The sequence below is a fragment of the Pimephales promelas genome, chromosome 7 (genome assembly GCF_988280905.1).
Source record: "Pimephales promelas chromosome 7, fPimPro1.hap1.1, whole genome shotgun sequence".
NCBI lineage: Eukaryota > Metazoa > Chordata > Actinopteri > Cypriniformes > Leuciscidae > Pimephales > Pimephales promelas.
The window spans coordinates 234,874-260,102 of record NC_142775.1 but is presented as its reverse complement, the minus strand read 5'-3'; the positions used below and the strand labels follow the sequence as shown (position 1 = coordinate 260,102).

The window sequence follows — 25,229 nt, the reverse complement described above, 5'->3', positions numbered from 1 at the left end:
GTTTCATGACCCTTTAATCTCCATACTAAGATGTCCTCATCTGAACAGTCTTTTAAACTCGTATTACAGCATTGATTCAATAAATAATTTTTGTATACCCTCTTTGTACACGAATAAATGTGAATCTGAAGTTCATTCAAGCTCTACAAGAGTGTAAAATACTTGTAGCGAGCAGGGCGAGGCTAAGGGCCGTGGGAGAGCGGCGTGAGGCCAGTGGCGTGATTGATAATGATTGACACCTGCGTGAAGCACCGGTCTCGTATCTCTCACTTTTTGTTTTTGTCAGCAGCAGACAGGAATCTGGGTCTCCAGAACCCAGCAGTGTGTCTGTGAAGAGTCTCAGGTCCATGGAGTGTCCTTTAGACTTCAAATGTGGAACAGAGCCCTCTGACCTCTTGATGGATGACACACAAGCAGCCCTGCTGGTGGAGACTGAAGACCAAATACTGGATGATGAACTACAGAGAGTCAAAGATCAACACAAAACTAGCATGAACATCAAATATGAGAGATTATTTGAGGGAATCAAACTACAAGGGAAGCAAACCCTCCTGAACAGGATCTACACACAGCTCTACATCATAGAAGGAGAGAGAGAAGGAGTGAATGAAGAACATGAGGTTTTACAGATGGAGAAAACAGCCCGAACACAACACTCACAAGACACTCCAATCCACTGCAATGACATCTTTAAAGCCTCTGCTGAACCAGGACGCCAGGAGAAAGAGCAGATCAAGACTGTTCTTACTAAAGGCATCGCTGGAATCGGGAAAACCGTCTCTGTGCAGAAGTTCATTCTGGACTGGGCCGAGGGGAAAGCCAATCAGGATGTAGATTTCATGTTTGTGCTTCCATTTCGAGAGCTGAACTTGATCCGAGATCATCAGTACAGTCTTCACACACTTCTGCTGGACTTTCATCCTGAACTTCAAGATCTGGACTCAAAGATGTATGAGGAGTGTAGAGTTGTGTTGATCTTTGATGGTCTGGATGAAAGCAGAATCCCACTGATGTTTTCAGACGCTCAGGAAGTTTCTGATGTGACTGAGACTTCATCAGTGGGTGTGTTGATGTCAAACCTCATTAAAGGAGATCTGCTTCCCTCGGCTCTCATCTGGATCACCTCCAGACCAGCAGCAGCCAATCAGATCCCCTCCAAATACATCCACCGTCTGACAGAGATTCAGGGATTCAGTGATCCTCAGAAGGAGGAATATTTCGGGAAGAGAATCAGTGACGAGCATCAAGCCAGCAGAATCATCTCTCACATCAGAAGAGCAAGAAGCCTCCACATCATGTGCCACATACCCATCTTCTGCTGGATCTCCTCCACTGTGCTTCAGAAGCTCCTGGAAGAAGATCTGAGTGCAGAAATCCCTCAAACTCTGACTGAAATGTACATCCACTTCCTGCTGATTCAGATCCACATGAGGAATCAGAAGTATGAAGAGAGAGATCCAGAGAAACTCCTGCAGTCCAACAGAGAAGTGATTGTGAAACTTGCTGAAGTGGCTTTCCATCAGCTGATGAAGGGCAATGTGATGTTCTACGAGGAGGACCTGAGAGAGAGCGGCATAGACGTCACTGACGCCTCAGTGTATTCTGGGATTTGCACTGAGATCTTTAAGGAGGAATCTGTGATTCATCAGAGGAAAGTCTACAGCTTCATTCATCTTAGTGTTCAGGAGTTTCTCGCTGCTTTCTATGCATTTTATCATTATGTAATCAAAAATTTGGACACGTTGAAGTTCTGTGATGTGATACATAATCTGCATAGGGATGCAATAGATAAAGCTCTTGAGAGTGAGAATGGACACCTGGATCTGTTCCTGCGGTTCCTGCTGGGCGTCTCACTGGAGTCCAATCAGAGACTCTTACAGGATCTACTGACACACACAGAGAACAGCTCAGACAGCATCAGGAGAACCACACAGTACATTAAAGAGAAGATCAATGATGAGAAGATCAATGATCAAGGACATGGACTCTCCACTGAAAGATCCATCAATCTGTTCCTCTGTCTGCTGGAAGTGAAAGATCAGACTCTGTCCAGAGAGATTCAGGAGTTTGTGAAATCAGACAAACACTCAGAGGAGAAACTCTCTCCTGCTCACTGCTCAACAATCTCCTACATGCTTCAGATGTCAGAGGAGGTGCTGGATGAGCTGAACCTCAAGAAATACAACACATCAGATGAGGGGAGAAGAAGACTGATGCCAGCTGTGAGCAACTGCAGGAAAGCACTGTGCGTGTTTAATGTTGTCTTAACATTTTAAATTGTGTCTTAATCATTTCAGTTGAACACATTTTACTAAAATATATTATGAAAAATACAGTTGAAGAATGAGATTAAAAATTAATTTTCATGTTTTAATCTTTTTCAGTCTTGCTGACTGTAATCTCACTGCTCAGCATTGTGAAATGATATCATCAGCTCTTCAATCCTCAAACTCTGTCCTGAGAGAGCTGGATCTGAGTAACACCGACCTGCAGGATTCAGGAGTGAAGCTGCTCTCTGATGGACTGAAGAGCCCAAACTGTCAGCTGGAGATTCTGAGGTGTGTAGGAGCATATATGGGATAATGTACAGTCAGCCTTTCATAATGTTGAGGTGTGTTTGTAGATAATCTAACTGTGTGTGTGTGTGTGTGTGTGTGTGTGTGTGTGTGTGTGTGTGTGTGTGTGTGTGTGTGTGTGTGTCTGTAGGTTGTCAGGCTGTATTGTGACAGATGAAGGCTGTGGTTTTGTGTCTGTAGATGATCAGTTCGTTGATGTGTGTGTCTGTAGATGATCAGTCTGTTGATGTGTGTGTCTGTAGATGATCAGTCTGTTGGTGTGTGTGTGTGTATGTGTGTGTGTGTGTGTGTGTAGATGATCAGTCTGTTGTTGTGTGTGTCTGTAGATGATCAGTCTGTTGATGTGTGTGTCTGTAGATGTGTGTGTGTGTGTGTCAATACACACAGGGCGTGTGATGCGTCAGTGCAGCAGTGTTGGAGTAGGAATGCTTGTAGTTAGTGCATGCTGCATGCTGCCTCTGCTTGCCTTTCTGCTTTCAGCTACTGCCACCGGATAGCCCTCTGTTTTCAGGGGTGAAAAGAGGAGCCGAGTGTGTAAGCCTCCTCGGCCGGTACATAGCCTCTCCACTGCCAAGATCTCGTACACGCCTCCTCGCGGCACACATGGTAACTGGTCCCTTTGAGGTTCCAGGCTAAGTTGTACGGGATCTCGGAGCAGCAGTGGGCCCCAGAGACGCGGCATGCAGGCCCATCGGTGTATGGAAACACCCTGATTCCCGTTAACCACTGCCCCAGTTATGGGCAAATAGCCCCAGCTATGGGTAAACAGTGAAGACCTCAACGACGGCGCAGGCGGAAGATGGTGATGTGAGAACCACCACAACGGCTGGAAAGGCGGAAGAAGGCAAACCCAGGCCACGTGGGTTAACCCAGGAGGGTGTAGTGGCTAGGGGAGCAAACCCCGATGACAAACCTGCACCTGGGGACAGGCAAAGGCGGAGTCCAAATGACCGGATCACCGGCAGCCCCCTGCAACTCCTGCCAGTCAAAGGTCGTCATGGGTTCTCTCGTGCCACTGGAAGTCATCTGGTAGGAGTGAAGATGGTGGGAGTGAGGTCTGCGCACCCACACCCTCACCTTAATCCTCACCTATGCGCAAGCTTCTTGCCCCCCCCCCCCAAAGTCTTGTGGCGATGTGGAATGGTGGTGGACACAGGCCAAGGATGTGGCTGGGAGTGTCTAACCAAACCATGCACACAGGCGGCAATGGAGTGATGGTCGTTAGGACTGCAGGATGGAGCAGTGCGTCTTTTCGGCAGCTTCCACTGTGACTGAGCAGCTCCACACTGCTCACCCCTGGAATGGGGAAGGACCTGGAAAAGGTGGTCCAAAAATTGTCTGCTCCTCATACTCCGGACGGTAAGCCGCAACCGTCGGAGCATCCCCCTTTGCGGTCGAAAACTCAAAGTGAAAAAAAAGTTAAGCATTGCTTCGTGGAACGTTCGCTCACTGCTGGACCTGACCGAAACTCCTGATAGGCCCCATCGCAGGACAGCACTGGTGGCCCTGGAGCTCGCAAGATATAACATCGACATAGCAGCGCTCAGTGAGACCAGACTACATGGGGAGGACTCCCTGACAGAGGTTGGTGCTGGGTATACCTTCTTCTGGAAGGGGGTCCCCGAAGGCACTCGCCGTAACCATGGAGTTGGCTTTGCTGTAAAGTCTAAACTGCTGCAGTGCATTCCAGAATCCCCCATCGGCATCAATGAAAGACTGATGACATGGCGCATTCCCCTGGCAAAGGAACGCTTCGCCACTCTCATCAGTGCATATGCTCCAACACTTGATGCCGAGCACAACCTCAAAGAGGATTTCTACAGAGCTCTTGATGCCATCTTACAGAAAATACCGGCTACAGACAAGCTCATACTCATGGGAGATTTCAATGCTAGAGTGGGCACGGAGCACCTGGTATGGAGCAAAGTCATTGCCCAGCATGGTGTGGGAAAAATGAACCACAACGGGCTCAGACTCCTCTCCCTCTGTGCGGAGCACCAGCTAGTCATTACTAACACCATCTTCCAGATGAAGAACAGGCTTAAGACCACCTGGCAGCATCCCCGCTCAAAACACTGGCATCTTCTTGACTATGTGATTGTCCGTCAAAAGGACAGACAGGATGTCCTCATCACCCGTGTTATGCGCGGAGCTGAGTGCTGGACTGACCACCGCATGGTCAGATCCAAACTACTCATGAGCATTCACCCCCGTGGCCCAAGGACAGCTCCTAACAAGAAACTCAACTGCACAGCGCTGAATAGCCTCACCACCAAAGACAACCTCCGACGGCTCCTTGCTGAAAACCTCAACAAGATCCCTGAGGAATCAACCGACTGGCCAGCTATGTGCCAGGCTATTCACAGCGCAGCCTCAGAGGCACTAGGCCAATCAAGGAAACACCATCAGGACTGGTTTGACTGTAACTCAGCTGAGATACAATCACTCCTAAAAACTAAGCATGAGGCCCACAAAGCTCTCCTGTCCTGCCCCGGATCTCCCACCCTTAAAGCCACCTTCATTGCTGCAAGAACAGCAACCCAGCGAGCCCTCATATCTATGGAGGACACCTGGTGGGCACAAAAGGCACAAGAAATCCAGAACCTGGCAGATTGCAATAATATTCAAGGCTTTTATGATGCCATCAAAGCACTGTACGGCCCCAGGAAGCGGGCAGTTGCCCCAGTCCGATCAGCTGATGGCGCCAAGCTCTTCAAGGACCGCCACGAGATCATTGCCCGTTGGGCAAATCATTTTGAAAATCTCCTCAACCACATCAACCCTGTTGACCTACATATTCTGGATAATCTTCCAGACCTGCCACCCACCATACACCTGGACACCCCACCACTCTACTCAGAACTCCGACAAGCCATTGCAGGGCTGAAGAACAACAAAAGCCCTGGACCCGATGGAATCCCTGCAGAGGTTTTCAAACACGGGGGATACATCCTCACGCGTCGCTTGCATCTCCTGATCCAAAACATCTGGGAACATGGGACCCTCCCACAAGACTGGAAGGATGCTAACATTGTGGTCATTTTCAAACAGAAAGGAGATCGAGCAGTCTGCGGCAACAGCCGCGGGATATCTCTTCTATCCATTGCAGGGAAAGTCCTGGCCAAGATCATGCTCAGCAGATTGGTTGAGCACATCTCGGAAACGGTGCTTCCGGAAACCCAGTGTGGCTTCCGGAAAACCAGATCCACAACAGACATGGTTTTTGTCTTGAGGCAGCTGATGGAAAAAAGCCGAGAACAGCACAAAGACCTTTACGTCGCCTTCATCGACCTCAGCAAAGCTTTTGATACCATCAACCGTGAACTGCTCTGGAAACACCTCTCCAAACTTGGGGTTCCACCCAAGTTTCTCACCATCCTAAAGCAGCTACATGATGGGATGCAAGCCAGAGTCCTTATGGGAGAACTCCAATCAGATTCTTTCGAGGTAAATGTTGGGGTGAAGCAAGGCTGTGTCTTGGCTCCAGTGCTCTTTAATATCCTCCTCTCTGCCATCACCTGCCTCTTCCACCGTGTAATGGGACATGAAGACGGTGTCCATATGGAATACAGACTTGACGGAAGCCTTTTCAACATCCGTCGGCTCCAGGCCCGTACAAAGACAACAACACGCAAAATCTGTGAGCTTCAGTATGCTGATGACTGTGCTGTCTTAGCTCACAGCCCGGACTCTATGCAGAATGCCCTTAACACAATATCTAGTCTGTACCAATCCTTTGGCCTACAGGTCAACACCCAAAAAACCGAGGTCATGTTCCATCTCACCACCCCCGCTTCCACATCCCCCAGTTTTCACATAAATGGTGTTCCACTTAAAACAGTGGACCACTTCACCTACCTTGGTTCCACTCTGTCCTCATGCTGCTCCCTTGATGTAGAAATACACACCCGGATAAATAAAGCCTCATCATCTTTTGGACGCCTACGCAGCAGGGTTTTTGAAAACCGTAACCTGAAGATCAGTACCAAGGTTGCAGTTTACAATGCGGTGTGTCTTACCACTCTGCTTTACGGGGCAGAATCATGGGCCCCATACCGCCAGCACATCACCACCTTAGAGGCATTCCATATCCGTTGCCTGCAGAAGATTCTCAGCTTGTCCTGGGAAGATCGAATCCCCCATACAGTCATCCTAAGTAACACTAACTCGATCTGTATGGAAGCAGCTGTGGCCAAAAAACATCTGCGCTGGATCGGGCACACCATACGTATGCCTGAACATCGCTTGCCCCGCCAGGTCCTCTATGGTCAACTAATGGGTGCAAAGCGGACTGCTGGAGGGCAAAAGCGGCGCTATAAGGACTACACCAGGGACATCCTAAAGCGAGCGAACATCCCCCTTACGCAGCTTGAATCTTTGGCACTCGACAGATCTGCTTGGCAGGTCACCTGTGCCTCTGCAGTCTCACAAATACACCAAACCAACCAAGACCGACGATCCGAGAGGCGCATCAAGAGACATCAGTGGGTGGCTGGCACCCCCTGGCATCTGGTTTCCCTTGCTCCATCTGCGGACGAGTGTGCGGCTCAAGAATCGGACTCAATGCCCACGAGAAGTGGCACCAGCGGCAAGGTCGCTGAACCCAACCCCCCTCCTACCCCCACCCCTGGAGCAAGTGTCATCATCGAATGCGATGGACAGCTAAGAGAGTGTGTGTGTGTGTGTGTGTGTGTGTGTGTGTGTCTGTAGGTTGTCAGGCTGTATTGTGACAGATGAAGGCTGTGGTTTTGTGTCTGTAGATGATCAGTTCGTTGATGTGTGTGTCTGTAGATGATCAGTCTGTTGATGTGTGTGTCTGTAGATGATCAGTCTGTTGGTGTGTGTGTGTGTATGTGTGTGTGTGTGTGTGTGTGTGTAGATGATCAGTCTGTTGTTGTGTGTGTCTGTAGATGATCAGTCTGTTGATGTGTGTGTCTGTAGATGATCAGTCTGTTGATGTGTGTGTCTGTAGATGATCAGTCTGTTGATGTGTGTCTGTAGATGATCAGTCTGTTGATGTGTGTGTCTGTAGATGATCAGTCTGTTGTTGTGTGTGTCTGTAGATGATCAGTCTGTTGATGTGTGTGTCTGTAGATGATCAGTCTGTTGATGTGTGTGTCTGTAGATGATCAGTCTGTTGTTGTGTGTGTCTGTAGATGATCAGTCTGTTGATGTGTGTGTCTGTAGGTTGTCAGGCTGTATGGTGACAGAGGAAGGCTGTGGTTATTTGTCTTCAGCTCTGAGTTCAAACCCCTCACACCTGAGAGAGCTGGATCTGAGCTACAATCACCCAGGAGATTCAGGAGTCAAGCTGCTCAACGACAAACTGAAGGATCCAAACTGCTCACTAAAGATACTCAAGTATGGGGGGCAGTGTAACACATTGACTTATTACTACTTATTCATTAGATACTAGTACTTATTCATTGGATACTCTTATTCATTGGATACTAGTTCTTATTCATTAGATACTAGTTCTTATTCATTGGATACTAGTTCTTATTCATTAGATACTAGTTCTGATTCATTAGACACTAGTTCTTATTCATTAGATACTAGTTCTTATTCATTAGATACTAGTTCTTATTCATTGGATACTAGTTCTTATTCATTAGATACTAGTTCTTATTCATTGGATACTAGTCCTTATTCATTATTCTAGTTCTTATTCATTAGATACTCTTATTCATTGGATACTAGTTCTTATTCATTGGATACTAGTTCTTATTCATTAGATACTAGTACTTATTCATTAGATACTAGTACCTATTTATTAGATACTAGTTCTTATTCATTAGATACTAGTACTTATTCATTAGATACTAGTTCTTATTAATTAGATACTAGTTCTTATTCATTAGATACTAATTCTTATTCATTAGATACTAGTTCTTATTCATTGGATACTAGTTCTTATTCATTGGATACTAGTTCTTATTCATTAGACACTAGTTCTTATTCATTAGATACTAGTTCTTATTCATTAGATACTAGTTCTTATTTATTGGATACTAGTTCTTATTCATTAGATACTAGTTCTTATTCATTGGATACTAGTTCTTATTCATTATACTAGTTCTTATTCATTAGATACTCTTATTCATTGGATACTAGTTCTTATTCATTAGATACTAGTACTTATTCATTGGATACTAGTTCTTATTCATTATACTAGTTCTTATTCATTAGATACTCTTATTCATTAGACACTAGTTCTTATTCATTGGATACTAGTTCTTATTCATTAGATACTAGTTCTTATTTATTGGATACTAGTTCTTATTCATTAGATACTAGTTCTTATTCATTGGATACTAGTTCTTATTCCTTATACTAGTTCTTATTCATTAGATACTCTTATTCATTAGACACTAGTTCTTATTCATTAGATACTAGTACTTATTCATTAGATACTAGTTCTTATTAATTAGATACTAGTTCTTATTAATTAGATACTAATTCTTATTCATTAGATACTAGTACCTATTTATTAGATACTAGTATTTATTCCAAATGTTACTTGTAAGAATTTTTATTTTACTAGTCACAACTGCTTTTTTACTAGTCTTATGTTAAGACTAGTCAGAATGGCCACTGTAGAGTTCAATTAAAAATCTTACTAGTAAAATAAAAACTCTTACTAGCATTTGGAATAAGTACTAGTATCTAATAAATAGGTACTAGTATCTAATGAATAAGTCTAGTTAGGCTAGTAGAATGTCAATTAACCAAGCAAGTGTTAATGCAAGTGTTGTTTTTCATTATTAGGAAAGTGAAGGTTTTCATTAGGGTATTAGGCACCATTCACATATAGCGCCTAAAAACGCAAGGCGCGCCGCGTTCTCCCGGTGGTTGTGCTCTGGTTGGTTCTTGTCATGTGACCTACGGTGTGCTCCATACGGACGCGCTTGGAAAAAACGGGTGTGCATACCCTGCGCCTACATTTAAAATAACGAACTTGAGCGCGCAAAAGACGCGACATGTGAACACTCAATGCCCTTAGGCTACCTTGAATAATTTCATTCATGACTTTTCTCTCTCTGCCTTTTTAGAATTACACTTCACTGGGCCTGCACAAACACGTCATTATATAGCCTATGCATTTCGATGACATTGCTTTTTTTCATTTATCATTATGTTGTGTAGGACACAGACATATTTAGATGTCGTAATTCCATGATTTGTTGCGTCTGTGTTGTGTTCCTCATGATGGCCCAGTCATCTAACAACCAATCACCGTGATCATTGCGAGGAAGCTTGTGCATGAGAATTGACGTCATCCATAGCAAGAAGACTCACTCTTAGTTTAGGAGTTGTCATTTTTCCTTACTAAGAGTAGGTCTGAAAGGCGTTGTGAATAACTTTTAAGAGAAAACTTCTAGCTAAAATATTTTAGTGCGATTTAGGAGTACTCCTAGTGGTAAGATAAAATTCTTTGTGAATACGGCCCCAGATTTATTCTAACATATAATAGTGGTTTAAAATAGTATATAGGTGAGCATAAGGTGAACTTTTAATAATTATATTGCATATTCTCTCTAATAATTTGTCTCTTTCTAGTTTGGACCTTGGAGGCCATTTCAGAATCACGGCAGGACTAAAAAAATGTAGGCCCTGTTTCTCATTCTGTCTTTCATAATTATTTAACAGTGTTATGAACTATTTTTGACAAAGATGCCTTGTGTTCAGATGCCTGTAATCTCACACTGGATCCAAACACTGCAAACACTTACATTGAACTGTCTAAGGAGAACAGGAAGGCAACATATGTCAAGGAGCCGAAGCCGTATCCTGATCATCCGGAGAGATTTGAGGGAGGTGAACGGGTTCTGTGTCGAGAGAGACTGACTGGGCGCTGTTACTGGGAGGTTGAATGGATCAGCTGGGGTCATGCAGCAGTGGCCTATGAGGGAATCATGAGGAAGGGAGGCAGTGACTGCAGTTTCGGATACAATGACAAATCCTGGTGTCTGGGCTACTCTGATAACAGGTTCACTGTCTGGCACAATAAAAAGCGAACTGACTTATCAAACCCTTCTCCCATGTCTAATAGAGTAGGAGTGTATGTGGACGTGTCGGCCGGCACTCTGTCCTTCTACAGCGTCTCTGACACACACACACTCACACACTTACACACATACAACACCACCTTCACTGAACCCCTCTATGCTGGATTCAGGGTTTATAATTCTGAACTGTCTCTGTGTCAGATTACACAACAAAGAGACAAACTCTAACTTTTACACACTTTATAATTAAATCCATGTAAATTTAAAGTATTACAAGTAAGCCTCTTGCCTGATTTTTTTCCTTGAACCTTATGTGATAATAGAGTTTCTGTGGCAAAGCTTCTGCATTGGCTCTCGCCTTGCCCTTTTTCAATTATTCCACTGCTTTACTTGCAAGGAGAAGAGAAGAGCATGCCGAAAAGAGTTTAAAGAAGGTGATTGGGAAAAGCTTCACAGGTTCTGCTATTGTTGTGTTTCACTGGGATCTGAAAGAGTGTTTGGCTTTTACAGTCATTGTATATTTTTTATTCACAGTATTCACACTCATTATTACGCACACTTGAATATGTATACCAACTCCTACTCCTTAAAACTACTAAAGCCGTCTAATGAGTAAGCAAGAGTGAGAGTCGGCACATTAAATACTTAAAAAAATGTCATTTATTAATCAAATTAAACTGTATGTGTAAACTCCAGAGTGATGAAACCTAAAACAAGCTATAAGCTGCATTGGCATAACAGTATCATGTATGAAATGGACAAAAAGTTGTAAAATAAATAAAAAAAAATAAAGTCACGTGGCTGTCTCAATTTCATTTCAGTATATTGTCCATAATCACCTAAACAAACAAACACATTTTTGTCAGGTTCCAAAAATTCACTATTCACCCCACAGATTACAATAAACAATGAACTAAACAAGAATACTGCCAGCTGACTCACTGTTATTGTTGACAGATGGTGGTTAAAATAATGTTCTCAATTTCAGTAAGACTGCAGGTGGTTTGCAGTGATCAGCGGCCGAGAGACCTCCAGAAGTTTGCTGAGGAATACGGGTTTCAGCATGACACACCGTTCCTCCGTTGGCCAGAGGAGCAGACGTTTGTCCATTGCCTGGGTATAAAATAAAATAAGTGTCTTTCTCTGTCTGAATTTACTTGTGCAGAGACAACTGTCACACACACAGCTCATTAGTTATTCATGAGAGTGGCAGTACGACACTGTGCTTATTATGGTGGAGTGTAAAATAAACTGCACAGACCAGTCTGGGGTGGGAAAGTTAGGAATAGTTTCTGGGGGTTTGTGCCGTGAACTGTTACTAGTTTGAGTCCAGTGCTAATGGGACGGGGATATAGAGGAGTGAACTGCAATACTGCAGACTGGGGAATGAGAAGGAAGGATTACAATAGTTTTTTACTGAGAAACAAAAAATGTTTCAAGTGTGTTGGGATTTAGATGATTCGTCTTTATGGACTAAACCTCTCCAGCCTTGGAAAAGATCTTTTCAAGAGGAACAGAGGATGCAGGGGGACATTAAAGGCCAGTGCTTCTGTTGAGTCGGAGGATCTCCTCTTTCTTTCTGGCTCCATTACCAGGAAAAAGGAAGAGTCGCAAAAAGCAAACAAATCCAAAAGGGCAAAACAAAAAGCAGTCCAGTCCAGATCCAAACATCCAAAGCAATCCAAATGATATTATCTAGTTCATATAACAAGACAATAAAATAGCTACTATAAAAATTAATAACAATATACTATAAGTTTTCTAACCAGATATAATGTACTAATATACATCCCTAACACAAACAATGCCACTGAGATTTCTCTACTACACCTGCTTCTGCTACTCCTCCAGCAGGTGGCGCGAGTTTCTAACACCGTTTATCCAAACCGAGGCCTCGTTTGACTTTATTAGTCACGTGATTTTCACGTTAACAACACGAGCCTGTAATCGCGGCTTCATCTGGCACGCCCATTTTCTCTCGACACGAGCTCGACGCCTCGGTTCACACGTCACAATCACATCAGTAGAGCTGGTCCTCGAGACTGAGCGGAACCGAAACACACTCGAGCCCAGAGAAAGAGAATCATCGCGATGCGGATTCAGATGCGCCATGAAGCTCCGCGGCTCTGAAGTGTGTGTGTCGCTGCTGGTGTGTGTGTCACTGGGTGAGTCCAGCATTACTGTGTGTGTTCCTCTAGTGCTGCTGTAACTCTGGCTTTATCTGGCTTCAGACGTGCAGGGCTCTGTGTGTGTGTGTTTGTGTGTGTGTGTGTTTTAGTTTGTAGTTCAAGTTCATTTTATTTATAGCACCTTTACAACAGTCACTAGGCTGACCAAAGTGCTTTACAAAACAATAAAACACAAGTAAAAGCAGCAAAGCTAAGAGTACTCAGTTTTAAATGATTTAGTAGTGTCAGTAGTGTGCGAGCTCGAAGGGTTATTCACCCAAAAGTAACGTTAGTTCTGCCTTTGTTTGATACTCGCCCCCAGCCTGTCGACGGTGGTCAGGGGGTGTAAACCCGTCTATGGTGTAAACAGTGTAGCGCTTCCGGGTTGTATGCGTCACGTGACCAGTGTCAGAGACTGACGGAAGAGAAGAATGGTTGAATACTTTTTCTCATAACATTAGGGCTGAACTGCAGTTACATGGTCTATTTGAAGGATGTATTTACTCATTTTCTGGGTCTTGAGTGTGTTCGTCGCAGTCTATGGAGGAACAGAAAGCTCAATCATCTCGTGTGTTCCGAAGAATGACGAAGGTCTGACGGGTTTGGACCCACATGAGAGTGAGTCATACTGACAGAAACTTCATCATAACATACACACGGTTTCAGTATCCCGGGGGAAAGTGTAGGTCTCGTGTTTTGGTTTCGTGTTGAAAGGGTGTGTGTTTATTTCTCATCTATTCATTAATGCTGTGTTTTTGGAGATATAAAGTACTTTTGTATCTATATACCACACAATTCCTCAACTACACCATTAGCTTGTATATGAAAATATTTTTTTATGATACATTGGATTTATGCTCTAGTACTAGGCTTTCATTTCTGTGTAAAAATTTTCATATTTACGCTGGATTTTTTATTTTTTTATTTTTTTTTGACGCATGAAGAAAATATATTTAGGTTTTTTTTTTCACATTTCCCATTCATTTCAATGTGGGGTCATATTGACCCCGAAGACCAGAAGTGTACACATTTTTTTACATGCTTTCAGAACAAGTGAATCAAGCCCAGTTTGTGTGTGTGTGTGTGTGTGTGTGTGTGTGTATAGATAGATAATGAATGAAAAGTCACAGAATCTTATTCCACTGAGATGAAGGGAACCTTTTCTTTATTAAGTAGAAGTTGATTGGGGTCGTATATAGACCCCATGACCCGATTGAGGGCTACCAGAGACACATTTATGCCCTATTTTATGGATCATCGATTAAAAAGCTGGCATGAAGTAGGTTTGACGCTGGACTTTCGATAGTTGTGTGTTTAGGGACCGTCTCTAAAGATGCATGAGATATTGGTATAAATGTTTTTTAACTTCAATAACATTTGAAGACAATGACTCAGAGTCCTAGACCTACTCTACATTGTTCACCCAGGTCTCAGGTGTGATGATGCACACATTGTAGATTTAAAGCATAATCATTTGATGAATCAAGTGATCAAACCATATCAGACATTTCTCTAGCTCAAACAGTTGTGCTTGCAACGGCAAAATCATGGGTTTGATTCCCATGGAAATTAAGAACTGAATAAAGTACTGAAAAATAAGACTTATCTTGAAATGCAATGCAAGTCGCTCAAACATTGTAGATTATGCTCAGTGACATGAACTTGAATGTTGTGTATCTAATTTCTAGTATTGTACATTTAAATTATGGCGATTTAAAGTCCTGTGAAAAACACAGAGTGGCAAGTGCAACCACAAACTGTATTACTGAAATAAGCAGAATGATATAGTGATGATGAATTATTACAAATATATAGGCCTACCTATTTTCACTACATCACGAACCTCTTAATCATCTGTGACCTCGCATGACCCCCCCCCCCATGACCCTCTCTAAAACTATAGGAAATGCTTTATTGTTTACTCTTTTGCTGACCTCTGTAACAAAAGAAATATTGCATAAATATTATTAAAAAATAAGAAGAAAAAACAAGATAAGAAGAAATATTGAGTTTTATTAATAAAATCTAATGGGTATGTAAAATAAATTATGCAAATTTTCTTCATTCGACTGGTACCATGAAACCCATTATATTAAAGGATTAGTTCACTTTCAAACTATGTTTTGCTGATAATTTACTCACTCAGGAACGTTTTCCACAAAAACCTTCATTTCTTTTCGACAGACATGGATACGTTGGATGACATGCGGGTGAGTAAATTATCAGCAGAAATGTTTTTTGAAAGTGAACTACTCCTTGAACATATTGTCTTTACTTGTTAGCCGTCACATCATTGTTGTCGTCTGCTAGGAACAGATTAAAAGAGCTCTAAATAAAGTGTCATTATTGTTGTTAGGCCGTAGACTACCACAGCAAACTCATGCAATTGACCTAAGGCTAAGCCACGCCCCCTCCAGACACTCGGACAGGCGGCGGTCACGGCACGAGATGTTTCACAGGAGACAATTTGTTTATTTGTTCATGCCGTTTTACAACATATTACTTCATTTCCATGAACAAAGAAAAAGGAACAGGAAGAAGAAAGAATCTTGTAATACCTGTCCCTGTTTGTGCACAGTAAAAGAAACAGAAGACAAAAACAGCTGCTTTATGAATGGATCAACCCCAATCCTCACCTCAATCACCTTGTAACAATGATTGTCAATCACCTTTTCCTTGTAACATTCCTGTATTTTTTTCTTATACAAATTCTTAAATTTACACACATTTTTGCAACACTTCAGTTCGTAGTCCAATATGTTCCAGAGTTTAACTCCGTAAATAGACCAACACATCTGTTTTTGTGTAGTACGTGCAACAGGAGTTTTGAAATGATATTGCCTTCAATGGCTATCCTCCTCTGATACGAGATCAATTGGTGATTTTTGGAGACAGAAATATTATATATCATCTGGAAGTCACCTAAAGGGCATTTATAATTTCATTGAATTTATTTTTCTATTCTCTTTCCATGGTAATGCAACACAAAATACCACAAGAACAATTTAACATATCCAACAAACACAACAAAAGTATATTCCATGACAAAAACAACAGGAGAAGGATGAAGGATAAAAATCTCCTAAAACTCCTACCCCATTCACAAAAACACAAATCACAAATTAGATGGCCTCACCGACATAACATGACCAACACCAAAAAAAAAAAAAAAAAATACATATATATACAATACATACTTACACATACAGTATATGCATATAGACTAGCCCAGACCAGATATAATCAACTTTCAATTATAACACATTTTTTTCTCTCTTTGTTTATTATTTTTATCTATTATTACTAATTCTGCTTACATAATACTAAACAAACAAAAACAACAATGATGCAATAATGACAGATCCAACAACCAAAATAACAGCGAAAACATTATTGTTGTAATAATTTTATCAATTTTCACATTCATTTTTATATAAATGAAGTATCTTTTGTTTATAATTATTTTAAATTGTAGGATATTTGAACAACATTTCTAGAAAATTCCATCTTTTCAGACCAGAAACTGAAAGGGTATTTCCAGCAAAAGGTTGTTTGAAGTCATTAAGACTGGATGCTCACGCGCCGCTCCGGCTCCCGGTGTGAATGCACTCATTGATTACAGTAACTGCTAATAATGCCTTTAGATAGGTACATTTGTTTCTCGACACTTTAAAACATACATTTTTTAAAAAAAGTTTTTTTCCTCATTGTGACTTTTTTTTAATCTGTCAGGATTTTTTTTTGCAGTAATTTATTTTTAGTAACACAAGTGGAAGTGATAGAAATAATCTACTAAATAAAGTGTCTAGCTGATTTCTTCAACTGTAACCGTGTGCTTATTCATATGCTTAAATTTTGCAAAACGTACTTTAAAAAAGAAAACGATTAAAAAAAAGTCTATTATACAGTAAATATAGGCTAATCATCTGCGTTTTAGAAGATCTAGCCTACAGACAGTTTAGGCAATAATATTTGAGGCAGTGTTTTGAAAGATCATAATCGATAATCAATGCTCCAGTATAGTTCGCTTCCTCTTTGACTGACATTTCTTTTTCTGTAGTGTTTTACGAGTCCGCTCCCGACATGGGCTGGAAATCGATTCCTTGATTCATGATTTCATGTTTAATTTATTTATAAAGCACATTATAAACAACCTTGGTTGACCAAAGTGCTGTACAAGAAATATCTAGGTCCACCCCCAAAATTAAAATAAACATTCACAAGACATTAAAAGCACAAGAGTACAAATAGAGTTGTAAAAGACTTCATAGATGACGGCAGCTTGTTCCATAACCTGGGGCCAGCTACTGCGAAGGCTCGGTCCAGGTCTGGGTCAGGGTCAGGATGAGGTTCCGGGTCTGGGTCTAGGTCCGGGTCAGGTCAGGATGAGGGTCAGGGTCCGGTCCCAGACCCATGCCTCAAGTTTGTGTCGCCAATTAATTTAATTTATTAAATTAAATTAATTAAATGTCAATTAGTCGACAATTTATTTAATTTAATCTAGTAAATTCTTGATGACAATTAACCGATAATCGAGTTAATTCTCAGTTTACTCTAACACAGTCCATGACCTCTTATATAATAGTAGATAGAAGAGAAGCGAAAGTGTTGCTGATGAAGTAGATGCGGTGTCTCGAGTCCGCAGCTCCTCCTCCTGCAGTCGTGGTAAAGGTCCGAGAAAGAGATCCTGTGCCTCTGAGTTGTTCAGATTGCGATACTAGTCTCGAAACGCCTCCGATACCAATAAAAATGTCTGGTATCGGCGAGTATTTTGCTCAAGTACCGATCCGATACCCTTTTCAGGATCAACTATCTGTGGAAGCTTCGTTCAAACGAAGAGAAATGTTTTCAAAAGACCGCCAACGAGCGATAAATATATCCAACAACATCATCGAGTTTATTATTCTGCTGTCAAAACTGAGATGCCATGTATTTAAAAAAATTGTTTCTGGACTTTGAGTTATAAAGAGGGTTTTTTTCTTTTCTTATATTATTCATATTTCATTCTCTAGATTCCTAGATTTATTTGTTGCACTTTTTTATACAGTTATATTGTAAAGCTAAAATACCTTTTCCAGTTTACAGTATTAGATGTGTGTGTGGCTGCATTTTAAGTTCTTTTTCACTTAAATAAATAATATATTGCTGTGAAATGTATTTGTCACATAATAAAAATACTCTAGTTCACTCTGTATTGTTCATGTTTTATTAAGGGATAAGTCTGAAGCACACTGTAAAATAATTCTGTCAATTCATGCAGTGCTAGTATGAAGTGCAGCTGTATAGATACACACCCAGGTATCGGATCAGTACTCGGTATCGGCCGATAGCCTGAGTCCAGGTATCGGGATTGGAAAAGGGGTAATGGCACACCTCTACTTTGAGATGGGTTTGGGGCGCAGGGTTAGGGTCCGGATCCGGCTGACTACAAAAAACCCATAGACCTGATGTAGCTCCGCCCCTTTTCAGCTCTGTGCTCGTTGTCTTTTGACTTCCGGTCTGTATTTCCACAGCGATCTTGCAGAGGAATGAATGAACTGCTCGTAAATAATTTCCCGGGTGACATTTGTTAAGACATCTGCTTTACAACGCTTATGATAAACATTACAATGCTCATGATAACTCTACAATAAGTAAATCCACTTCACCAGCGAATTACTCTTCGACAGCGATGCCATAGAAATATACAGAACCGGAAGTTCAAAGACAATATTCTAACGATGACGGCGCCCATGTTTGTGTGGTGCATAAGGTCTATATGCGATCTTTACTAAACGTGTGTGTGTGTGTGTGTGTGTGTGTGTGTGTGTTAGCTCTTGCAGATGGCAGCGGTCTCCAGAATGTGTCTGTTGTGAGTCTGAACACTCAGTATGTCCTGCGCTGGGCCTGGGCTGACGATCAGCACACGATCAACGGGACGCCCACCTTCACCGCACAGTATCTCTCGTAAGAACACTGCTTTCATACATTACATCATCTTTATTCACATTAATCAGCCAATCCTCTAATTACAGAATTATAATAACAAAATGAAAAATAATTACACAGCCTGGACGGGTCATTAGAGATTTGAGCTTGAGAGAGATATTTTTAATTTCCATCAAGTTTCTCATTATCGTAACTGTAATTTGTTTTATTCCTTATTTCTGTAACACAAATTAATATCTGCTTAAAGGTAGTACAACAAATACTATTTTGATGTGTAATATAGAATCATTTTTCTAGTAATTTGTGTCGTTTTTGCATTATAATAGTAGAAATGAAGTGAGAAATGTGCTGAGTTGTGCTTGGGCTTTACTGGAGCTCATAATCTTCATCGCCTACACACACCCAATCATGAAGCCGCTCCTCTTCAGACACACTAATGTTTGTCCAAATCTATGCAAAGCATGTTCAAGAGTTCATGGCCACAGACGTACGTCATCCAGCCAATGATCATGCGTTCTGAGGCGTTATGCTTATATTGTTAGTAAATATAGCCATGAGATGTTAACGATGTTTAAATAAGTAAACTGCAGACGGGAGCCGTTCAGCTGTCCGGGGTCACACACTGCTGTACTGCTCCTGAACTCATGTGGTGTTCCTCCGACAGGGCGGCGTATTCCCGCAGGGCTCCTCATAAGCAGGTCTGGAGGACCGTGTGTGCAGATGTCCAGGAGCGGCGCTGTGACTTCACTGACGCTGGACTGAGCTATTGGGGGATCTATCTTCTGCGTGTGCGGGTCAACACGGCACCGCCCTCCGACTGGACCAGCATCACCTTCTGCCCAGATAAAGATGGTGATTAAACCGGTCCGCTGTAATCTGGCCTCCTGATGTCTGCGGTGTGACCACAGCTCTGTCCTTCTCTAGCTGATCTAGGTCCTCCATCCGGTGTGAAGCTGACCTCTGGTGAAGGAGATCTGGAGATCGCCATCGATGACCCTCTGACGAGCAGCAACGAGTCCATGAGGACGCTGGTCCAGGACATGCAGTACGTCATCCAGTACTGGAGGCGGCCCGAAGGCTATCAGGTATCTGTGCGCTGATGACCACCAGTTACACTGATGAAGGCTGACCCCTGCAGGACACTGGTCTATGCAAACACACCTGCCTGATCAAACACATGATCAAACACATGATCAAACACACCTGCCTGATCAAACACATGATCAAACACACCTGCCTGATCAAACACATGATCAAACACATGATCAAACACACCTGCCTGGTGTTCTCCAGTGTCCTGCAGAGCTCGTTGAGCGGGTTCAGGTGTGTTTGACCTCTGCTGGACAGAGAGTATCTGAAAGGGGCATTCAGTGTAGATTGTGGGAAGCACATTGGTCAACAGCTGTTGTTTTAAATTGTGCTATACAAATAAATCGTCATTGTCAGTGTGGCCTAGTATAAGTCCTGATGTCAGCATCATATCTGAGACTAACTGTATTCAGAAATTAATAGCATGATGACCTCATCCTTCTGATCCTATCGCTTAAAGTACTTTAGTATTTTTTAGAGCCAGACCGATATTATCGGCCGATTTTAGGCATTTTCCAAACTATCGGTATCGGCAGTTATAATGGCCGATAAATGAATATTTCAAAAATAAAATAAAAACGGACGAAACACGCTTGAACCGTGTCATGAGTGTTGGAGTTGTATAGTTTGTCCACCAGAGGGCGCTGTACACCGTTCCTGTTGGCAACAATCGTTGAGTTGGTCACGAGACATACATCGCTTGAATAACAATTAAAAGAACGTCCCCATCAGTTCTCTGAACTCAAATAAGCAGGACAACATTTGTGACAATCATGTCCAGTTTAAAAAAATAAATAAAATATCGGCCGATATATCGGATTTTAAAACCCAAAAATATTTGTATTGGTATCAGCCTTCAAAATCCTTTATCGGTCGGGCTCTAGTATTTTTCCACAAACACTGAGGTCTGAATATGATGATGTCACTGGATTGTGGACCATTTAATCCACCAATAATAATAATATAATAATGGTATATATTGGTATATTCCCTCTGTCGGTGTGCAGACGGCTGAAGTGTTGAAGACGCAGAATAACGTGGTGACGCTGTCTGCGCTGGACCGATGGACGTGGTACTGTGTGAGAGTTCAGAGTCGCTATGACTTCTACAACAAGAGAAGTGTCTTCAGTAACACACACTGCGCACGCACCGAAGGTCAGCAGATCCAACACACACACACACACACACACACACACACACACACACACACACACACACACAGTGATATTTCAGCATTAAGCTTTGTATCAGAAAACCGTTTTTCCGAATTAAATATCAAAGCAAGCCTAGTTGTATTCTTTCTGGATTCTGCCGCCTGTAACCGGTGGGCGTGGTGTGGGAGTGGCCTCGTAAGGGCAGCAAAGCAAGTGCATTCTGGGAGTTGTCATCTTTCAGCCACATGAGTAAAAAATACATTTTCTGTCTAGAATGCTGCAATTTCAAAAATCATTTCACATTTGTACTATATAAATGACCAATATTAAACACCAGAGCTGAAGTATCCCTTTAAGAAGGGTCATGTATGATTGTTAATAAACCTCATGCTTCAATAAAAGGTTAATGAGCAACCCTCACTCAAATGTGTCCTAAACATGCTGCCATAGAAGTGAAAGCTCAATATGGCGCTCCAGTGACACAACTTACCCATCACTGCCCCTTCACCTAAAGCGACGTCACCTAAAGGATGCCATTCTGAGAAACATCATTCATTTAATAAACATAATTCTCCTAAACTACATCAGCAACATCTGTGCCATTCCTAACCTAGCATTCATGGATGATGTCACGTCAGGCGTCAGCTGTCGTGGCTCGTCCCGATGAATGACGGCTGAATGCTGTGTGTGATTTCAGGACTGACTCCATACTGGCAGATCTGTCTGTACTTCCTGTTGTCGCTGGTGCTGAGCTTCCTGCTGGGGCTGCTGCTGTGGTTCAGCTTTTACGGGGTCAAGTTCGTAAAGAGCATCTTCTACCCAAATGTTCAACTCCCGCCTCACATTCAGGAGGTAAAAACATTTATTAACATTGTTGCATCCTATGATATCACAAGGCTTCAATGACCTCTGATTAAAGATGTGTCCGTTAGTTATGCGTAGATATCAACTGTCTGTCAAAATACATTTATTAGATTTCTCCAGGAACGACAAAAGACGCATTTCTGTTGAATCGTAATTAAATTAAGCACATTTTTCTACAATTACCTGTTCTAATTTAGGGCTATGCTAGACAAACATCGGAGATTGATTAAAATAAACTCAATATAACCGAAACAATAAACTGGAGATAACGTATTATTTTAAATAATTTAAAAAGATCTGTCTTCTACTTGTCCTGCATCAACACACTTGATTTAATTATTGGGCGTGACACACACACACACACACACACACACACACACACACACTGGGGTGTTTGATAGGAACGTTAGCTCTGAGCCTGCTTTAATACTACAGTACCTCCTCCCAAACATGCTTGACCTTTCTCAGCGTCACTCAGTGCTAATGTCCCAAAGGGAAGGCAGGGTGGGCCCCTAACCCGGGTGTGTTAGCCGCGTGTTAGCCGTGTATTAGCTGTGTTAGCGGTGTGTTGGCCTTGTGTTAGCTGTGTTAGCTGTGTTGGCCGTGTGTTAGCGGTGTGTTAGCTGTGTTAGCCGTGTGTTGGCCATGTGTTAGCCGTGTTAGCTGTGTTAGCGGTGTGTTGGCCTTGTGTTAGCTGTGTTAGCTGTGTTGGCCGTGTGTTAGCGGTGTGTTAGCTGTGTTAGCCGTGTGTTGGCCATGTGTTAGCCGTGTTAGCTGTGTTAGCGGTGTGTTGGCCTTGTGTTAGCTGTGTCAGCCATGTTAGCCGTGTGTTGGCCATGTTAGCCGTGTTAGCTGTGTTAGCGGTGTGTTGGCCATGTGTTAGCCGTGTTAGCTGTGTTAGCCATGTGTTGGCCATGTTAGCCGTGTTAGCTGTGTTAGCGGTGTGTTGGCCATCTTAGCTGTGTTGGCCATGTTAGCTGTGTTGGCTGCATTGGCAGATGATCACATGACCACACGGGCAGATGATCACGTGACCACACTGGCAGATGATCACATGACCACACGGGCAGATGACCACATGACCACACTGGCAGATGACCACATGACCACACGGGCAGATGACCACATGACCACACTGGCAGATGACCACATGACCACACGGGCAGATGACCACATGACCACAGGTGTGCTGCAGTTTAGTGTTCTGCTGCTGTGAATGCTGGAGCGAGAGGACGGGTTCTGCTGTCGGGGATGTTGATTGGCTGGAGAAAGTGTCCTGGCACTGACACTGTTACGGTCACCTCTGCGCTGGGAACTCGCTGTTCTCAGAATTATGAAGGATCTGTCGTTAGCGTGTCATTTGGATGGCGTGTGGTTTGGTGGTGTGATCTGAATGCGAGAGCAAAGGTGTGTGTCGTCTCTCGCCTGCAGGTGTTTCCGCTCGAGCTGGTGCTCAACCACTTCCTGTCACCACACGCGTGCAGAAACCAGACACCGCTAGCATTCAACTGATCAAACACATTTAAACTGTGACACAAGACTCTAGTAGAGAGCTGTTTCAACACTGATAATAATCATAACTGTGTGTTGATCATCAGATCCTCATATCAGAGTGATTTCTGGAGGGTCATGTGACACTGAAGACTGGAGTAATGATGATAAATTACACTTTACTGGATATTCACATAGAGAACAGATGATTTACACTGGAGTAATATTTCTCTGTTTTACTGTATTTTTATGACTCTTTAAGAGACTCTTTGAGAAAGGGTTAGTGTTGGTTAGGGTTGGGATGGACGGGTATTACTTCAGCTGCTGGTTTAAAGGAACATTCCGACTTTTTGGGACTTTAGCCTATTCACCTTACCCCCCAGAGTTAGATAAGTCCATACATACCTTTTTCATCTCCGTGCGTGCTATAAGTCTGTTTGACGCACCCACCGCTAGCCTAGCTTAGCACAAAGACTGGATGTGAATGGTTGCAGCTTTCATACTAATCCAAATGAGTGACAAAATAACGCAAACGTTTTCCTATTTACATGTTGTGGTTTGTATAGTCACAGAGTGTGCAAATATCAAGGCCATATGAGACAGTACTGAGTACTCCGTACATACATATACTGAGAATAATGTCTTTTGAACTCCTGTCCCGTGTTCAGTCACACACACACACACACTCACACACACACACACACACCGGTGATTTACTAAGACGAGAGCGGGAGTGTCCAGTGTCTGCTGAGACGGGTCTGTTGATGCAGGAAACATGAACATCTCCTCATCTGAATAAGAAAAAGGCTTAACGCCAAGCTTTTAAGTCCCAAACACAAATTATTGGTCAGGAAATGAGCTAAATTTCAGCAAATGCATGCATTTAAGCTATTGATGTCAGAGTAATGTAGTGATGGATGGTGGTGAAGCGGAGCGGGGTCTTCTGCTAAAGCATCTGTAGCTCTGAGACCTGTAGAGGAAGAGCCGTGTCACTCATCGAGAGATCAGATGATATTACAACCACAGTCCATCCGGCTCATGTCCAGAGTCGACGTGTGCTCTTCTGTTAAACTCACACAGACATGTGTAACAGTGAACTGAGTCCTCCTGAAGCTGATCATCTAGTGTCGAGTCTCAGTCTTGCTCTGGAGTAAAGCATGTTCTCTCTCTCTCTGTGTGTGTGTGTGTGTGTGTCCAGCTGTGGTTGTCGGACTCGGAGACGCCGCATCTCCTGCCTCCTCCACGCTCCGGCTCGGTGTGGGATCAGCTGGACGTCAGCGCTGAGACGGACCCTATCCCGGACCTGCAGATGTCCAGCGCTGAGGATCAGGACAGCGGCGTTCCCAGCCGGCACGGCAGCGGAGACTCCGGCTTCAACTCCACCGAGGAGGACTCCAGCGTCCGGCCGCTCCGCTCCACACACACTGACCACAGGTGCAAGACCGACGCGCTGCACAGGGAAGAGGTGCATGATGGGACGCTGGAGATCTGCGCTAACTCATGACAGACGTTTTTCTTCCTTCAGATCCCCATGTGACCGCAGTGTGTGTAAATGCTAAACCCGTGTGTGTGATTGTCATTTCAGCCATATTTTCATTTCTGTATTTAACGCATGCAGATTCTTTATGATTCTTATAGAATCTTTATTAATCTATTGGTTAGCTTTACTCTCATCTCTACCCAATGTCAGATTAAAACACTCTATCATACACAGTTTCCTTGTTCTTCTTCAGATCCTGCTGTCTAGTGTTTATTAAACCCTGTTTACATGCATATTTGCTCCAGGAAGAATGTATTCATTCAAATGTTTGTCTATTTTTACTCTTATTGCATTTGTTTGTTGTAATAATAACAGCTTGAGGCTCTACAGCACATGGAGAACGGCATCAGGGGAGATGCTGATTATTAGCTTACTTTCAGAGTGAACTCGATCAGATGACCTCATTTAAA

The 25,229-nt window shown here is 42.8% G+C and overlaps 2 protein-coding genes across 3 annotated transcripts; both read left to right on the top strand.

The window, feature by feature from the left end:
* The first annotated feature begins 288 nt into the window (after positions 1 to 288).
* Positions 289 to 11,365, top strand: LOC120461953 (NACHT, LRR and PYD domains-containing protein 3). Its single transcript, XM_089133575.1, has 5 exons — positions 289 to 2,245; positions 2,385 to 2,558; positions 7,764 to 7,937; positions 10,137 to 10,183; positions 10,266 to 11,365. Exons 1-5 carry the CDS (start codon positions 348 to 350, stop codon positions 10,811 to 10,813), a joined length of 2,841 nt encoding a protein of 946 aa, XP_088989701.1. The 5' UTR covers positions 289 to 347; the 3' UTR covers positions 10,814 to 11,365.
* A 1,195-nt stretch (positions 11,366 to 12,560) lies between these two features.
* il10rb (interleukin 10 receptor, beta) lies at positions 12,561 to 24,988 on the top strand. Of its 2 annotated transcripts, none has more exons than XM_039650345.2 (7): positions 12,561 to 12,750; positions 18,567 to 18,699; positions 19,346 to 19,533; positions 19,606 to 19,766; positions 20,778 to 20,925; positions 21,622 to 21,776; positions 24,478 to 24,988. In XM_039650345.2, exons 1-7 carry the CDS (start codon positions 12,696 to 12,698, stop codon positions 24,781 to 24,783), a joined length of 1,146 nt encoding a protein of 381 aa, XP_039506279.2. In that variant the 5' UTR covers positions 12,561 to 12,695; the 3' UTR covers positions 24,784 to 24,988. The 2 variants fall into 2 exon arrangements, with proteins under 2 accessions (XP_039506279.2, XP_039506278.2); XM_039650344.2 differs by lacking the exon at positions 12,561 to 12,750 and adding an exon at positions 13,215 to 13,371.
* The last annotated feature ends 241 nt before the right edge of the window (positions 24,989 to 25,229 follow it).

What these genes read in the sequence shown, in the direction of transcription:
- il10rb (XM_039650344.2), top strand. Translation starts at nt 13,248, where the DNA reads ATGTATTTACTCATTTTCTGGGTCTTGAGTGTGTTCGTCGCAGTCTAT. An exon ending in TTCACCGCACAGTATCTCTC is followed by an intron (nt 18,700 to 19,345) that starts GTAAGAACACTG and finishes TTCCTCCGACAG; the next exon opens with GGCGGCGTATTCCCGCAGGG. An exon ending in CTTCTGCCCAGATAAAGATG is followed by an intron (nt 19,534 to 19,605) that starts GTGATTAAACCG and finishes GTCCTTCTCTAG; the next exon opens with CTGATCTAGGTCCTCCATCC.
- LOC120461953 (XM_089133575.1), top strand. Translation starts at nt 348, where the DNA reads ATGGAGTGTCCTTTAGACTTCAAATGTGGAACAGAGCCCTCTGACCTC. An exon ending in TGCTCACTAAAGATACTCAA is followed by an intron (nt 7,938 to 10,136) that starts GTATGGGGGGCA and finishes GTCTCTTTCTAG; the next exon opens with TTTGGACCTTGGAGGCCATT. An exon ending in CACGGCAGGACTAAAAAAAT is followed by an intron (nt 10,184 to 10,265) that starts GTAGGCCCTGTT and finishes CCTTGTGTTCAG; the next exon opens with ATGCCTGTAATCTCACACTG.